Source organism: Phocoena phocoena, chromosome 14 (assembly GCF_963924675.1).
Source record: "Phocoena phocoena chromosome 14, mPhoPho1.1, whole genome shotgun sequence".
NCBI lineage: Eukaryota > Metazoa > Chordata > Mammalia > Artiodactyla > Phocoenidae > Phocoena > Phocoena phocoena.
The window spans coordinates 83884946-83903990 of record NC_089232.1 but is presented as its reverse complement, the minus strand read 5'-3'; the positions used below and the strand labels follow the sequence as shown (position 1 = coordinate 83903990).

Below are 19045 nucleotides of genomic sequence, written 5' to 3'. Positions count from 1 at the left end.
CAGAAATAAACTTCACAGATTCCAGGGCTGACCGTTACCGGTTTTGTTACTGGTTCTAGTGACCTCACATTTTGGAACTACAGTTTCCTTCTCTGTACAGTGGATAATGACGCCCCTACAAGGGACTGTAGGCACAGTTAAATGGAATACTTATACAGAGCACTCAACAAAGTGACTGAACATGGAAGTCACTCCACCATTCAAGCTCCAAAGTCCAAGTCCAAGTACCCTATTAAATCACACTGTTTCTAATACAGTGAAGACAAAACCTCCCATGTCAAGTCTATAAATGTACCATAACAATACACCACAAGCAGACTCAGCATTCAGCAAGCCCTAATTTTCCAAAACAATTTCCTCATTTCTTACCTAAAAGTAAAAAAAAAAAAAAAAAAAAAGACCATTCATGCAAGCTTTTTCTCTCACAAAACTTCAACACGGACCACATATCTTAGGTAAATAGCATGGTGTTATGACACATAGCTGAATGATTCTGTTCATCATTTTAACAGACGGTTACATGGGTTTTAATTTTTCCTTCAACATCCTATCAAGGATTAGGATGTGTTTTTTTGGGGGTTTTTTTTTGCGGTACGCGGGCCTCTCACTGCTATGGCCTCTCCCGTTGCGGAGCACAGGCTCCGGACGCGCAGGCTCAGCGGCCATGGCTCACGGGCCCAGCCGCTCCGCGGCATATGGGATCTTCCCAGACTGGGGCACGAACCCGTGTCCCCTGCATCGGCAGGCGGACTCTCAACCACTGCACCACCAGGGAAGCCCAAGGATTAGGATCTTGTTGTAAAAGATTAGTTTCCAGAGGTACCCAAGATGAAAAGGTGAGTCCTCGTACTTTGCCAATGGGAAGTACATATTCTTATTTTTAATTATTACAACTAACTGGTTATGTTTATTAATCTATGAATTGTTATTTTCAAAACAAGAAAGGTATGTCATCTAATTGGATAATATCTTCAAAACTCCCTTTTGTTTTTTAATTAATTTGGAGAATGAGCTATCAAACTGGCATTTTAGAGAGACCTGACCTGGCAGGGCCCCATTACATGACTCACCTGTGCAAACCTCTTCCTACGCTAACATATTCAGATATAACAGCAGCACCCAAAGTAACAGCGTTATTTACCAAGGGGTGGGTGTTCGTGTTGTCAGCAACCCCACATTACCGTAATCCTCCTACTTCATATAGAAACCCTTAATCCAAGGAGAAAAAAAGCTTCCCTTCCTGGCTCAAGAATGACTGGATCCTTCACAGAGATCCAGTTTACAACTGGAAACACAACTTAGAATTCAAATACCTCCCAAAGAGGTACTACAGTGCCTTAATGGTGTAAAGGAATCTGAATCAGACCCCTTCCCGAGTGCAGGATTTGATAGTATGATGGTATGTCCTAAAGATTCTTCAGGATCCAACACGGTCTGGACATCCTACTACCTCTCACCAAGTAATGAGTTTTCCTTCCCATGGGAACTGAGAATATCGAAAAACCTCAGATCCTCAGCACAGTATGCCAAAGGCCACTGCATCCTTTTGGATAAAAGTATCTGCATCTTTGCTCTAAGGAAGCGTAACCAACACATACAAATCCCTGCCTTTGTTCAGGACCCTGTTGGCTCCCATTACCTCTCCTCGATCAATTCAGGGTATTTCTATTTAATGATGCATTCTCCTAATCATAAGGCTTAAAAAAAAAAAAAAAGCTTAATGCTTAGAAGTAATAAAGTGCAGACGCAAAAAGCTTGGGTACTGGGTGCAATCAGACACACCCAGCTCTAATCCCAGATTTACCTCCTACTAGCCTGCTTCTGGGGAAACAGATCTACTGCACCCACCTCCAGGGCTGCTGCTAGGATTAGGTGACAATTCATGTGCTCTGCACAGTGATGGAGACGAATAATTACTGAAACATCAACTGTTGTAAGGATAAGATAATGTAAAAAATCAATTTTACAATTACTTACGGTTTTCCAGTTGAAATCCAGCTCTTAGCTCAGGATAGCACAGCAATACCCAAAGGGCCTGTACCTTCATTCCAAGCCACTGAAAGGCCTTTTTTTTTTTTTTTAATGCGGTACGCGGGCCTCTCACTGCTGTGGCCTCTCCCGTTGCGGAGCACAGGCTCCGGACGCGCAGGCTCAGCGGCCAAGGCTCACGGGCCCAGCCGCTCCGCGGCATGTGGGATCTTCCTGGACCGGGGCACGAACCCGTGTGCCCTGCATCGGCAGGCGGACTCTCAACCACTGCGCCACCAGGGAAGCCCGAAAGGCTTTTGAGTATGGTCCACCGAGAGTGGAAAAGAAAACGTCTAAGAGTCCAGTTTCCTTCCTGCCACATTTTATTCCCTCTCATGGGATTATGGGGTTGTCCTTGGTGAAGTTAATATTCTCCCCACAGAGTTCCTGCCGTGCCACTAACTACTGCTCATTAACTTCATGAGGACAAATCTTCAAGTGACTTGAGGCTTCTGCCCGCCAGACAGCATTTCCGAGATCTTCATTCCTTCCTAGTAGACTTCAAGCAGTTCTTCACGATATTTCTATCCAGATATCCATATTGGAGGAGTCTCGGTGGTACTGGCAGATGACAGGTGAAAATGGATCCCTGGCCTACCTGCTCTTCAGGGTCACGGACGACTGAGACAAAAGCACAGCAGCTAAAACTGCCTGGTCCTTCCCTAACTTCACCCCCGTGCCCAGGGCCGCTGCTCTACAGCCAGCGTCGGGGGAGAAAATCAGGTAGGGAGCAGGAAACACTACCGACTGCCACTCAACCCATCAAGCTTGCCATTCGAGGCCTGCCGCACAGATGAATATAATCTGCTCGGAAACACCCAACCAAAAGGAGGTGCAAAAAAAGCCTACAGGGCTTCCCTGGTGGCGCAGTGGTTGAGAGTCCGCCTGCCGATGCAGGGGACACGGGTTCGTGCCCCGGTCCGGGAAGATCCCACATGCCGCGGAGCGGCTGGGCCCGTGAGCCATGGCCGCTGAGCCTGCGCGTCCGGAGCCTGTGCTCCGCAACGGGAGAGGCCACAACAGTGAGAGGCCCGCGTACCGCAAAAAAAAAAAAAAAAAAAAAAAAAAAAAAAAAAGCCTACAAACGTTCATTCAACGGAACAGAACAGAACAGAGAACCTCTCTTCCTGAGCTTCTGTCATCCATACGCTCAACAATGGTAGTATAAAATGAGGAAAGCATCCCTGCCGAGGAGTTCATAGTCTGGGAGGAGAAAAAATGAATTACAGCGACTGCGTGAATCCTGACAGCAAGCTCTGACGTGACATCGGCAGAGGCAGCAAAACCCAGCGAAACACTCGGTGACCAGGAATGGCCTCTGAAAGCATTTCCCCCAGAATGTGAAACCTCTTCTTGGCAACCGAACCCTGTACGCAGACAAAAGCTTACCTGGGCTCACCTGGGCACCCATGTGCTCCTCAGCTGGGTCACTGGTTTAATGCAGTTTAGACTCAGAAAGGTAAAGTGACTTGGCTGAGGTCCCAGAGCTAATGAAATGTAGCAGAACCTAAATTCAAACCCATACATATCTGCCCCTATTCCTCATCCAGTGAATCACTAAGGCCACCTGGGGGGAAGTCAGAGTTGGAAGTTGATCTTCTCTCATGCCCTAGGCCTGCTGTTCAATTTTATACCAGTACAAGAGGATTCTGAGGATCATGGTTTTTAATATTTCCCAATATTTAAACATATATTTTAGCATAAGTCTATTTAACACCAAACGTCTGTATTCTGTTTCCAACTGTTTCATTCTGCCGAGCACATAGTAAATGGCTGATGTAGATACACTTTCTTCTTCTTACTACCTTCCAAGCCGGTCACTCCTTTATGCTTCCTCAGCCCTGAGGGCATCATCTTTTATAACAGTAATCACAGTGTGATGAGTAGTTTGACAGCAAGTGTCTTGCAGAGACGGAGCGTGTCTTTTTATCCATCACTGGGTCCCAGCATCACGTGACAAATACTTGTTGCATGACTGACTGTCTTAACATCTCCAACTCAGCGGTGCCTATCAGAGGGTAAGGACCACATCTCCACTGTCTCTGAGTTTCTGGAAACACTGTGGCACACAAGGTGTTTGTTCAAACTGGTGGGTAGCTGAGCCATGGGACGGTGGGGTTAAAATCACCTTCTTACAGCTTTTGCAATATCATCCCATACAAAGCTTGGCAACCCGTTCACAGATGCAGTTTTCCTCTATGTATCTACCTCTTTTTCATGTTTTCGTTAGGTCATTTGTTTTGGTGAAAATTACTTGCCAGGTTATAAAGAAAATACTTCTGCTTAACTTCTCAAGGTTATCAGGCTCTCCTGTGCTTCCCATGTTAACTATCCCACATTTCTGCTGTCTATATTTAAACAAGGGCAGTTGCCTTGTGCCGTGTTCCAAAATCTGGGGCTGTTTTCCGGAACTCGAAACAAGCTTCCCCATAGAAAAGTTAAAAAACACAAAAACGCAAAACTAACACGAAGGGCACTTAGGTTCTCACGCCCATCCACAGAAGCCCATTGAGCCCATCAGAACACCACGGGACGCAGCCACACTGCGCTACCTTCTCCAGGGAAAATGCCTCCCAGCCCCAGCTGGGAGCACCTGAAACGCGTCGCTATCCTCCTTCCTCTTCTAACCAAGTGAGAAAGGCTCTCCCTCCACCCATTCCCCCATTCCCATCCCTTCTGTCTCTCCCCTACACTCCACTCTCCCTGGGAACAGAGATCCAAGCAAAGCCCAGGAGATGCTCGGTTCTGAGAATCAGGGCTGCTACAATGCTTGTTCACAAAATTCTCACGGGGCAGCCCTGAGATGGTGCACTGGGATTTTGAAGGAGGCAGAGACCGTGACCCAGCAGCAAGAGCTCTAGGAGGCTACTTGGAAGGGCTTGCTGTCATGCAGAAGTCAGGTTATCATTCACTCATTCATTCAGTAGACACCTAGTGGGAACATACAACCTCCAAGGTGGCGTACTACGTTCAGAAAACCAAACCGGTAAGACATGACTGCCGTCACTGAATTTGTGGTGTATGAAGGCAAAAGCCATTACTCCCCTAAGCATCTCACTGTAACTGAGGCCATCCTTCCTTGGGTCAAAAATGTGCATCTTCCTACTTCACCTAGTGGGTACCACTTCCATCTCAGGATTCCTAAGAACAGCATATATACTCCCTTTAAGCATCTGGAGACAGCTTCACGTCCCCCTTCAACACCTAGATTTCCTTCCTTCGAGGGCACTGCAGGTTTTCAACGTTCCTTTCGACCCTTCGTTCTTACAACTAAACTCAAGAAAACGTGGATGCATCTGGACATCTATAAATTTGCCTAAGTGAGAAAATATACAAAACTCTTGAACCAACTTTCAGAAAGCACGCTACTTTAAGACTGATCCGCCTTCTTGCACCTCCCTTTACAATGTTTTTTTATCTTTTTAATAGCTTTATTGAAGTAAAATTTACGTGCCATCAACTCACCTAACCTAAGTGTACGACTCAATGAATTTTAGTGAATCTATACAGGCAGTTTTGCAACCAAAAGCCTGCTGGAATTTTGACAGGCACTGCATTGACTCTATGGATCAACTGTGAGAGAACTGCCGTCTTAACAACACTGAGTCTGCCGATCCGTGAACGTGGTGTCTCTCTCCGTGCTTTAGGTCTTCTTTCGTTTCTGTCAGCAAAGATTTTTATTTTCCGTTTAGTGGTCTTGCACTTCTTTCAATAAATTTATGCCTAAGCATATTATCCTTTTCGATACTCCTGTGAATGAACTTTTAACAAATTTCACTTCGGGACTATTTCAACGTGTAGAAATAAAAAGAATGTCTGTGTATCGCTCTTATAGACTGTGATTTTACTAGTCCCTTCATAATTTTTTTGAATAAGATCTTTTTCATTCGCGTGCTAAGTGTTAAACATCGAGTCCTGAGTCCTGCATTATTTCACTTCCCTTTCAAGCGAAAGCTATGCCAAGAAGGCGAACATTCCAACCAGCTTTTTAAAAACCATCTGCTTCAGAACAATAATCCAAAGTGAATCGTTAATAAAAAAAAGTTCATTCTTCCATTTCTTGTGCTATAGCAAGTTTAAAATTACCACTTGGCAAAACTTATTTCATAGCTTTGAAACTAGCAGAAGAGTGTGTGTCTGCCTTCCTCTCTTTTCAGATCCCTGTGGCAGAAGTGTGCTTAGTATATGGTCCACCCGCTTTCTTGGTAAAGGAAGTCCGATGGAAGCACAGGTCAAGTTCGTTGTTCACGTACTGTCTATGTGCACAACGACAGAACTGAGAAAAGCCGCGACAGAGGCTGTGTGTCCTGCAGAGTCTAAAATACTTGCTATCTGGTCCTTCACAGACAGTTTGCCAACCCCTGCTCTCAGAAACGCTGGTCAAATCTGTGAAAGTTAAATCCTCCCCAGACTAATTAAGAAGAATCAGTATCCTAAGATATAGGACCTTCTATCCCTAAATACTCTTTTTCTTCTTGCCTCTAACACTTAAGGTGTTCATTTTTTTTCCTCAAAAACTTCAAAGCTTCTATGAAAATAAGCTTTGAATTCTAGAATAAATTAAATTTTACTGGTAAATTAAAAAGAACTGAATTCTGGAATAAATTAAATTTTAATGGTAAGTTATCTAATTATGGGTCAGAATAAAACAGCATACATATAAGTGTGAAATAAAGGGAGCTACAAAAATAAAGGTTATATTAAAATATTTTAATTTACAAATGGATTTGTTACAGAGAGTGCAAAAACTACACTATGAACAGCTTACAAAGTATATAAAACAAAGCGATCCAAGAATTTTTAAACTGTTAAATACTCAGGGAGTCCAAATCCTTCACTTAAAAAGATTTAAACCCTTGTTGTTCAAAGAAACATACTACACATACCATGTAAAACTAGACTGAAAGAAATAAACAGAACTGTATTATACACAAACAATAACTTCAGACAACAGAGTAATGCTATAAGCCCCATCCAGTATATTTGAATGAAATTCTGAAGACTGGACCCATTAAACATTTTAAATTAATGTAAAGGCCTAAGTGAAAAGCTGGGGGAAATCATGTACGGATAACAAGAAAAAAAACAAAAAGGAAAAAGTAAAGTCAAACAGAAAAACACATAGGTATAAACTGAAATTGAAGGGAGCTAAAAGAGATTAAAATACACACTTTCTAACTTACTCACCTACTCTTTATTGCCAACACTAGCAACTAACATGGCAAACCCATTTATAATAGCCTGCTCCGCGGATGGTGTCAAATTCTGAACACGGGCAGCGTATATGCAAGTAGCACTTTCCTCCTGATCACTTACTGTAAAAGAGCAACAAAATCAACTGTATCCAACTGTGTGTCTCTAAGGCCGCACCTTCCAACAGAATTTTCTATGACCACAGAAATCTTCTCTGTCGGCACTGCCCAGTACAGTAGCCACCAGCCACCTGTGGCTATTGAGCATGTACCATGTGGCCAGTTCGGCTGGACAACTGAGCTTTAGCTGTCAATTAATTTCAACCTACAGGCCACATGTGGCTAAGGGCGCCATACTGGACAGGGTCTGAAGCCTTAAAAGTTAACTTCACAGACTGCCGCTGCCTTTCAGAAAAAGAAACAATTTCCTTTGACCAAATATGAATCTACTAGCCTTTCGATTTAAAAGACTTTTGTTTACGCAGGGATACACAAGTTACCTGTTTTCAGTAATCTAACCAGATTTTCCTTCTTTTTCCAGATTCAAAACATACAGCTCCTTTGTTCAGATATTAAAGACAGTATCGCTTCGAACCTGTCATCTGTATGAGATTTTATAAATAGGGTCATGATGGTATAAAAATTGCTTTTTTTTGATATACCATCAAAATATTTTTTTGACACACCATCAAAATATTTTACTCCGCTTATAAAAATTAAAATCAAAACACCAAGAACCTGGAGTACTGCAGTACAGAAGGGAGGGGGAAATCAACACAGGTGGCACCAGTGGAAATTGAGGGAAGACACTGGGTCGGAACAGAGTGGGTGACCCACGAGTCAAACACCGAAGATGCAAAATAGAATGAGATTTGGAAGAAAGCTAATCGATTAGTTACAAGTCCATCATTCCTTGTACAGAACTCTGGGAGCCACGTGTACGTCAGAATTCAGAGACATAGTGCACCACCGATATCATGGAACACCCCCGGCGGGATTGGACAGCAAGACCTGCGGGTACCCGGCCCCTGGGTGTTCAACCAAGTAAGCACTGCACACCTCTACTTTCCAGTGCACGTCTCTGGCCAAGACCTCCTCGCCGGCTCCCCAGCATCGACGAACTGCCTCACAGACACCCTAAAGTCAACAGGCACTTATTCAGCAAATGCCCAGAGTGTTTACTACATACGAAGCCCTGTTTTAGGTGACTATATACCTGTTGGAAACGCTTATCCCCTAGATATGCTCCCCACCTCCGGGGTTCTCTACACTCAGAAAACAGTGCTTCCATCTACCTGACTGTTCACACCAGGAACCTGGAGTCCTCCTGATACCCTTTTTCCCATCAGTCACTAAATCCTTCCAAATGTACCTTCTAAATCTCCCTCCAATGTGTCAGACTCACTCCAGCTATCCACTGCTGCCACTCCTAGACTAAGCCAATAGTCCTTATCTGGAGGTGGTTATGCCCCCCAAGGGACCTGTGAAAATATCTAGAAACATCCATGGTTGTCACAACTTGGGGAGGAGGCACTACTGGCATCTAGTGGGCGGGGGCCAGGGAAGCCGCTAAACATCCTACAGTGCACAGGCCAGTCCAGTGCATCCAAGAATGATCCAGCCTAAACTGTCAAGAGCACTGAGGTTGAGAAACCCTGCTCTAAGTAGACAGAAGAGTGCTGCATACCAAGGGTTTTATTTTTGTATTTATGACAGTTCTTGAAAAAGTGATCACAATTTACAATAATTTTTAACAATTATTATTAAAAATAATAATTTTAATGTAATAAAATTCTACTTGACCCAATTCTATTATGTTGGAATACGTATTATATGTGAATAAAGCGAACACTTACTTGTGCATGTTCTCCACTCCTATTATGATCATGATACAGTAGGAAATTCCACTTTGTACAAGAAAATGTAAGGCATACCTGTGAAAAGTAAGAACACTGTTAGAAGAGCCCACGCACAAACATCAAATTGAAATAATTTAGGCTAAAAAGTGCTTATATATAACACAAGACACTGCCAGATAAAAAAAAAGGAGCAAACCTCCAAAGCCTAAAATTCTGTGGATACCCCAGAGAGGGAGTCCCATCCCAGAAGCCCCACAAGAGCTGGAAAAATAAGACAAAACCCCATAAAGCCACACTTGGGGTCCTAGCATTCCACGTTTACCAGCTACCTGAAAGCTCTATGGGGTTCTGAGGCTCAAGGTTTACAGTTTTTTCTATAACTCAGGAACAGGGATGAAAAGGAGTAAGAAACCTGGATTTCAGAATAGTCCCGACAGAACATCAGTTTTTGGCTTACCCAAACTAACTCGGCCAATACAGCTCTGTACCTGCAGTTATCTTTTCAAGTATTACTTACAAAATAGCAAAGAATACTAAATATTAGAATTCACTTAAAAGCAGGTACACCCTAATTTATTTATTCTGAAAACATGATGGTTCAAGTTAAATAAGCTTCCTTACACAAATGCAGTCAGTCCTTAATGTGCGGTAATCTATCTACAAAACGTGCTCACTGAGATGACACAGTTTCTTCTAACGTTCTAACGTAGAAATCTACCATTAAATGAGAGAACTAACTTATCCATTCATGTCACAAAATTCAGGCAAAACATGACTCAGATCTCTGGTTTTAAAATCCACCCAAATTATCCCTAAGATTACGCATACATGTGCGCACACACACGCAAACACAACATTTCCATTTTCTTTCCCCTTTGATGGCATGAATAATGTATGAAAAATTTTTCAAATCATTGTATACAATTTAAAGTATCAATAAGTATCTTAAGCTATGATTAAAATTATTTTCTAACCTAATCATCATAGAATAACAGGCGCCTCCAATGTGGAAAAGTTACTTAATTTTTTTTCATTTTCCATAGAAATATTACAAATAAGAAGTAGGCTCCAAGGCGGGCCCATAGAAGAAACTTATTTTACTCATTGTACAAAGAATGTCTGTCAGTCTGTCTACTTGTCTCTTCCTCTGCCTAACACACACACACACACACACACACACACACACACACACACACACACGGAAACAATGTTGGCCTGGAATGCTACTACATAACCAAAGGACCAGGAGGCAGCAGAAAAACATATCTGTGTATAAACTGAAACAGAAAGAAGCTAAGAAAACATGATTAAAACACACACTTTTCAAATTAATTACCAGCTCCTATTTATTGCCAGCACTAACGGAATTCATGTGAAAATGCTGAAGTGGCCTGCTGGACACCTGCAAGGGCTTTATTAATTAGAATAGAACTCATTAACGATAAACGTCTTAAATGAAAAAAGATTCTGCAGACTCTTGGGGAAGTATCTTTCCTTTCCTACTGAATAAATTTCCTTGGAACATGAGGGATATGTGACAACTTAGAAGCTAAAAGTTCTACGTTTCAAATAGCGAAGTGGTTCCCTCTATCACTTTGAGACGCCCACTCCCCGGGCACCGCCCTTCAGATGACAAGCTTGGCGATCTTCTGGAGTGCAATATGACACTCTGCCAGTTGTACAAGCCTGTGTTCCTGGGATAATATAAGTCTATCTGTACAGAGTGGACCCACATTGCCCTCTATTTCACTGGCCTCCACAACAAGCATCAAGTTGCCTGTACACTCAACCATAGCACCGGTGACTTTCCTCGTAATTTCCCACCCGCAGCTACTCTACTTGCCCTTATTAGAAAAATGAGCATAATAAGTGCACAGTAACTACCTATACTTTTCAGGATTAAAAGATAACACATGAAAAGTGTTGACTGGGTTATGTGGCACACAGTAGGCTTTCAAATATTAAGTATTAGGGAGGTAAAAATGCAAGCAAGAAGGTATCTTAGAAGTTTATTATAATCCAGCCCTCGTCATTTTAGCGTTGAGGAAACGAAGTCCTAACATATACCCAGTTAGTACCCTAAGTGACATTGAGACTCAAGTTGTTTCCTCCTGGGCAACTGATCCACTGGCTGATTCTTCACAGGGTGAGCTGGAGTGGAACCCCATGGACTGTGTATCACAATCTTTCAAACAAAACAATCCTTTAACCCCAAACTTCAGTTTGTTTTTAGATATCACATTTTACATATGTTGAATTTCAAATCAAACTAAAGGCAGGTAAAAAATTTATTTTTAGCAAAAAAAGAGTTTTAAAAAGGTTGAGAAACACCTCTTCAATTGTTCCACTGATCTTTACGAATGTCCATTTTCCAAAAGGCACAGTACTGGCCACTGGGAATAAAGAGTCAGGGGATACAGTCTCTGTCCTCAGAGACCTTCCAGTCTAGAGAGAAAGACATACTTTAATACTGTATGATAAACTGAGGAAGAGATTGGATAAACATATCTAATCTGGACCAACGACTGGACAATGGTACCAACAGACCACAGTCACAATAACGGTCTTGACCCTGAGTAACCTTCCCTGCTCACGAGGAGCTGGCTACTGTGCTGAGCTCCTTTCTGAAGTATTACATCTTTTAGTCATCACAACCATCACTGGTTCCATTTTACAGATGAGAAAAGTGATGCTAGAGGCTGAATAACATGTTTAGTGACACGGCTGCCGCCGAGGCACCCAGAGTGGAATCCGGGTCTGTCCGGATTCAGAGTCTAAGCTGCAGTCTGTTACTCTACACTGCTGTCATATAGCTAAATAAGTAAATAAAAGTATAAAGTAATTTTCAGTTAATAGAAACTTATAGATGATGGTTCAAAAAAGAAAAAAGCTGAGGCCGAATACAAGTAGGTAAAATAGCTAATTATGTTTAGACAACTCACTAGCATGTCTTCCAAAAGAGAAGTCAAAGTCAATAGGAAACAGGACTACCTTTGAGCCTAAAAAACAAAGTGCTAAAATGCAAATCAGAAGGATACGCTACTTCCCTACTCATTCCGACTAGCAGAGTTACCTTTTACCCGGCACAGAGACACAAACAAACTCTCTTCCAAATGAAAGGAATATAAAAATTTTCTCCTCCAAGAAAAGAATCGAGAACTCTATTTAAAAAAAAAAAAAATCTGGGGCTTCCCTGGTAGCGCAGTGGTTGAGAGTCCGCCTGCCGATGCAGGGGACACGGGTTCATGCCCCAGTCCGGGAGGATCCCACATGCCGCGGAGCGGCTAGGCCCGTGAGCCATGGCCGCTGAGCCTGCGCGTCCAGAGCCTGTGCTCCGCAACGGGAGAGGCCACAACAGTGAGAGGCCCGTGTACCACAAAAAAAAAAAAAAAAAAAATCCTGGCTATCACATATAATTTGAAATACTTAGGACCACCTGACATTAAGGTGGGTTCCTCGGGACACTGTGATAAAGCATGTGAGAAGCCTTCACAGCAAGAAAGCACCCTGTCGGTAAAGACCTCCCCTCTGGCAGTGCTCCGAGTCACACGGCCCCAGGAAACACAGCTCACATCAGTCTTCTACTCTGTGTCCACAGACTGCAACGTGAAGGGTGTCCCGGAGTTGGCCACTCTGGACGGCAAGCCTTCCCCGACCCCTCCTCAAAATATGCTGCCGAAATACACACTGAACACCAAGTATGTACGGGTGAAATGTGTAGACTGGGATCTGCTTGAAAATACTCCAGAAAAATAAGTTGGGGAAAGAATAAAATAAGAACGGTAGAATTTTAATAATCGTTGAAGCTGGACAATGGATATAGGAGGGCTCATTATATTATTTTCTGTACTTTTGTATTCGAAAGGCTCCATAACACAAAGCTAAATACACACACACACACACATACACACTACCCCCATGACATGATTTACAAGAAGTTTAAATAGAATCACCTGAGAAACCTAAGAAAACCTTGATGACATAAATTTGACGTTATGAAGGAAGTGGAGAAACCATGCCTAGATCTGATGTAAGAGATCCCACTGAGACCCCAAGGACTCTGCACACACCCACCACCGGCAGGGCCTGTCAGAGGACTGGTCACAGGGCAACATGGCAGAGACTGAATAAATTATCTCAGATTTTTCGTGAGTTTCTAGGACACATGTGCAATTTGCCAGAGGCAAAAACTAGACTCAGAAATACCAGTACATTTCAACCCTCCCGAGAATCAAGAACAACCTCCTAGGACAAGTGCAGAGGCACTGTCAAAGTCCAACAGTCTGCACCCCACGACAGAAGCTGCTAAACCACGGATCAAGTGACCGCATTTCCATCCTCTCAGGGAATTTCCATGTCCAGCAACGGCCTGCCGAACAGCAGACCTAGAAAGCCTTCTCTGGGACTGTGTAAACATAGCAAATGAGCAAGCAGCATAAGCTCTCACTTAAGAGGGAAAATTCGGGAGAAATCATAGAGCAGAGAGTCCTCCCACTGAGCGTCTCTGCTGTTTCGCGGAGACACTGTGCGCTTCTCCTGATTCCCTCTGTCACATACAACCACCGTCACCTGGGACCAACAGGAAGTGACAGTGTTTCTGTACCGCTTCACAGCCCTGATGACTAAGAAGGGAGCTAAGTGAAGGAAACACACATACACACATCATCTGAAGGGCCATAAATAAAAGCTTTCCATGCTAAATAACTCTTCCCCGCCAAAACCAGCCAAACAAGAAACCTCTTTTGGCTAATGGCAGAATCTAAAAAACGGTAATAGAGTTCTATCAATGGGCTTTACCAGACTCTTAAAAGCCACTGGCACAGAAAGAAAAAAGCTATTTTAAATGGTTCATTTGTCTTGGCATAAAAGAACTGCAAAACAGGTGAAAGAGCTACTCATGGCGGAATAAAATGTCTTTATATCCTTTTTCTTCATCTGGCCTTTTTCATAAGTTATAAATAATAATAAATTGCCCTCTGAACCCCAACTGAAGAGACAGAGCCCACTCTCCACTCTTTTTTTTGTATTAAAAATAAAAATATAAAACTTTTTAGTAACTATAAGAACAAAACTCTACATAATGTATCCTTCTACACACTCAATTCACAAAGACGTCCAAAGTCTTCATTAAATATGGTCAAAATAATTACTTACCATCCAAAGCAAAAAAGTGCAAGATAAAGGCCCAAAAGGGTAGCAACGACATGTCTTATAAAAGAGCTAGTTTTGCTTGAATGTAGGTAAGTTCGAAACCAAATGGCTGCTAGCAAGGCAAAGACTTGGCACACTACAAAATTGACCTGTAAAGAAAAATTAAAATTTCATATTAGCAACACAGACTTGAATTTTTCATTTGATGTTACATTTAAATTCTCAGGACCAAAAACACCAAGGTTACAGAAAATTAAGATCTCCCAGTTTACTAAAGAAACAAAACAAAAATCGGGGCATCTTCCCAGAGATGACAGCCTCAAGTTCAAAGTGAAGGGCTGATGCACACCTGGGTGCTACACTTGGCAGGGCCGCTGGCGCCCAGCGTGGGGAGAGGCCTGGGCGGGGTTGGCGGGGGGGGGCTGGAAGACACAGGGATGCAGACACAGAAATGGAAAGCACGGGGTACCCTATGGTTTGAGAGAAAGAGAAACTTATTTTAATGACTTGGGCGACCCTGTAACTGGTGGAAAAGAAGAGCTCTGAGTTTCTCCAAAACTCCTCTGGGTCAGGATCTGGTGAAGATCCCCGAGAGTCTGTAGAATGCACCCTCTTCCATTTGGAGTTCCGTACCATCCCTGGCGAGGGAGTCAAGGGGATGCTGCTGGTCTGAAACTACCACTGAAAGGAAACAAATGTCTCAGCTCTGGGGGCCTCAAGCACTGGTCCAGGAGGCAAGTAGGTGAATAAGAGAAAGGAGCCTCCGGAAAGCCATGAGGGATAGCGTTCACCCCCAAGCCTGCCAAGGCAAGTTCTTAAATGTCCTCATAACTCACCAGGAGTGACATCGTTCTCAATCTTCAGGAATGCGTACAAGCTGGTAAGAGTGCTGTGGCTCTTTTCTCTCCCTTAACATTACTTTTGCCCTTGCAAAATGATAAAATAAAAAACTACAAATAAGACTCTCCTGTGGTGTTTAAAGACTCAAGAAAAACCTGCATTTCTATCTCTTATGAAGTAGATTCTCACGGAACGTGAGATTTGTAGATTTGTAGATTCTCACGGAATCTACAAATACAAGAAAAATACATTTGACATTAGGAACTTGTAAGAAACACATTTAACAACAACAAAATTACTGTTACAGGGACCTAAATTAGGAACAAATCACACCATCTACATGTCGATGCTGCCACAGATCCACAGAGATATCTCTGCCTAAAGACACAGACAACTATGTGCTTTTTCTTGCATTACAAGGAGAAAAACAGTTGAACATTGTTGCACATTGTCTGAGAGACCATTGTTCTTGGAAACAGCTAGACTTAATACAAGCAAAATGTCATTCCAACAGGTTCTAAGCACTTTTTCTCTCCTAAAGGGTTCCAACGATATCTTTTTAATTAAGCAAAAAGTAGATATACCAGAAAAATGAATATTGACATTAATAACTACTCACATCTACAAAACTTCTTACAGTTTAAAAACTTTCAAATATCTCATAACTAAACAAAAAGGTACGGAGCATCTACTCTGGGCAAAGCATGGGAAATCAAAAGACGCATAAGCCCCGCGCTAGCCCTGGATGGCTTTAGAATCTAATGAAAAAAGCAGGGAGATGCAAGAGGGAAGAGATATGGGAACATATGTATATGTATAACTGATTCACTTTGTTATAAAGCAGAAACTAACACACCATTGTAAAGCAATTATACTCCAATAAAGATGTTAAAATAAATAAATAAATAAAAATAAAAGCAAACACATGCACCAGGAACTTCAACTCAGTTATTAAAGACTATACAGAAAGTGCTTTGAGGACACTCCAAAGGAAACAGCATGAAGGGCTGACTGTCACAAAGTTGGGGACATAAGACCTAATGACAGCTGATCTCCACAAACATCCGAGGAGTCGCTCCCTCCCTCTCCCTCCTCCCCTCTCTCTCTTTTCATATTTGTCTAACATAAAACAAAGTGTGAACTAATACAGAAGCATTCTAGAACCACTGGCATACAGAATTTTGTATCTTTGTAAACATCCATTTCAGCGTTGTCGTCTTACAGAAAATGAGACCAGATCTCACTCCAGACACTGAATCAAAATCTTTGGGGGCAGGCACAGAAGTCGATAATTCAAAAAGAACAACACAGGTCCCAATAATCCTCCAGGTATGAGAACCACGGTATTGGAAAATTAGAAAGAGGGCGTTTTCAGCAAAAACAAAACAAAAACAAAAAACCCCAATGTGAAGGAAGCACTGAGGCTTGAAAATGCAAAGCAGCAGGGTGTAGTGGGGACAGCGGGAGATGACGTCAGGATGGGGGTGGGTTCAGAGAGAGAGGGGCTTTGCATGTCCTGCGGAGGCGTTTATAGTTGAGCCCATAAGTGATAAAAAAACACTGACAAGGACTTCCCTGGTAGTGCAGTGGTTAAGAATCCACCTGCCAAATTCAGGGGACATGGGTTCCAGCCCTGGTCCAGAAAGATCCCACATGCCGCGGAGCAGCTAAGCCCGTGCACCGCAACTACTGAGCCTGTGCTCTAGAGCATGCGAGCCACAACTACTGAACCCATGCACCACAACTACTGAAGCCCGTGCGCCTAGAGCCCGTGCTCCGCAACAAGAGAAGCCACCACAGTGAGAAGCCCGAGCACCGCCACAAGAGTAGCCCCAGCTCGCTGCAACTAGAGAAAGCCCGCGTCCAGCAAATAAGACCCAGTGCAGCCAAAAGTAAAATTAATTAATTAATTTAAAAAACAAAAAACACCAACAACATGTGACCCAAGCTCTGCTTTCGCAAAAGAAGGACCAGAATAAGGAGTGTGTAGCAACAGGGTGCAGGCCGCTGCTGTTCCAGCCTCCTTGAGAAAGGAGGGCCTGAAGTGGCAAGGAGACAGAGAGGAAAGAGCCAGTTCAAAGGACACTCAGGCCACAGAGCCATTGGGACTGGCCACTGGACCAGGGCCTGAAGGAAGAGGAAAGGCCGTGAGTCGTCAGTGGATGATGACATGAACCAACGCGGGGGGGCGTGGGTCCTAGGGGAGAAAGACTCCCCCCCACCTCGAGCACGCTCAGTTTGAGAGTGTGCGGGGGGCAACCATGCTCGCTCAGACGACATCTGCGAGGCGGGTCTGGAGCCAGCAGGGCAGATGCGAGTCTGGGAGCGATGGACACGGCGGAAGGAGAGCTGTGGACAGACAATGGGGCCCAGGGCAGAATCCCACAGCAGGCAAGTCACAGCCGGGCCAAGTCACAGCAGCAAGAATGGGCACACTGTGTGTGGGCGGGGCCAGAGGAGGCTCAAGAGGCCATGGTCACGGTCAGGTCACAGGGCACAAGATCCAAGACAAGCCACCTACCTTGGCAATTGCACCTTTATCAGTGAGCTTGGCGAGAGCACGTCCAGAGCAGAAAGCCACATTTCACAGATGAGGAAGCTAAGTCCCAGTGTTTAGGTAACCCGTCCAAATTAATACTGCCTACGAATAATTCGCACGTTATCCACTAGTGGCCAGGACAGCTGCGCAGGAGACGCAAGAGGCATGAAGTGGGACCCTGCCCTGAAAGCACGCAGAACTAGGGTACAACTGAAGAGCCAGGGAGAGAGCCCCGGGAGCAGGTGCCATTAAGTGCCCTGACCTGGGGGAGCATCCAGAGGCACAGCTGGAATCCGGGCCTTGTGACTGGGCTGCAAAGGAGAAGAAGGATTCGGCCAGTCAGACAACGGTGGCAACTCGAGGAGGAGGGGGCAGCAATTCATATCAAGAAAAAAAACCCTGTAGGACATGCAGGTGGGGAAATGCAGACTGTTACTTTACATAGGAAACACCAGAATGGGCACACACCCAGAGGTACAAATAGCTGTTGCGAAAGGTCTTAAAGGTAAGACTTGCCCATATCTTAGTCATTCTTTCATGGGCGGGGTAGGGCTGGGGAGGCAAATGCATACTGTAGACGGAAATAGAGCAAAAGAGAACTAACAGACCTACAAGGCGTGGACATCCATCACATCACGGGCTGGCCCTTTCCACGACTTCCCGCCTTTAATCCTTGAAGCAAGGTGCTACTTCCCAGAGTTTACGCAGCCAGCTCAAGGTCACTTACAACACAAATGAGTACCCCAGGCTCTAACCCAGGTCTGAGTCTAGGCTGTTCAACGGCTGCCTCTCTACTTCTAGAGAAGGTCTGAAGGTCCAACTTGATTGCTACAGACAAGACCATATAGAGAATTCGCGATCCGCAAAGTGTGTCCCTCCTAGCTAACAAAATGCCACCAAACGGCCACTTCCCACACCTAATACGCACAATAAAAGAGAAGCCGCGTTGAGCTTGCGTACATTTGTTTTGGTTTGTTACAGGTCAACCCTTCGTACAAGCTTTCTTCCAAATGGAAAGAAATATAGACCCAAAAGACTTTATGTTCTTTTCTTCAACACCATTTTGTTGAAAATATACCTATACAAATGACCTGATGTACCTTCAAAGAAGTGCCCCCAGAAATTTGGGAGTGGGGGGTGGGAGGGGAGGCAGGGCACAGGAAGGGGAAAGAAACAAGGGTGAAAAATCTAGCTAATTTAAGAATTTTTAATTAAAAATTTAACTTTTGTGAAAAGCTGCACATAGAAGTACCTATGAAAGCAACTGTTGTAGACAAACCAGAGGATGCTCTCTGAGGCGGATGTTCCACATAAGGTGGTGAGAGAAGAGTTTTCTTCGACACCAAATGTCGTGGTTCAATCTCACAATTAAGTCAGCGTCCAGGCGTGCAGGGTGAAAGCCTACTGCTCAGTAATTTATGCCACTCCAAAGAAAT

At 43.7% G+C, this 19045-nt stretch overlaps 1 protein-coding gene across 1 annotated transcript in view; it reads right to left on the bottom strand.

Annotated features, from left to right (window-relative positions):
* MBOAT2 (membrane bound O-acyltransferase domain containing 2) overlaps window positions 1-19045 on the bottom strand; it is a 111876-nt gene that overhangs the window by 56781 nt on the left and 36050 nt on the right. Inside the window, exons 2-3 of the mRNA XM_065891247.1 lie at window positions 14234-14379; window positions 9077-9154 (exon numbers count right to left, since the gene is read on the bottom strand). Of these exons, the coding sequence (XP_065747319.1) occupies window positions 9077-9154; window positions 14234-14379 (224 nt within the window). The remainder of the gene's footprint in view (window positions 1-9076; window positions 9155-14233; window positions 14380-19045) is intronic.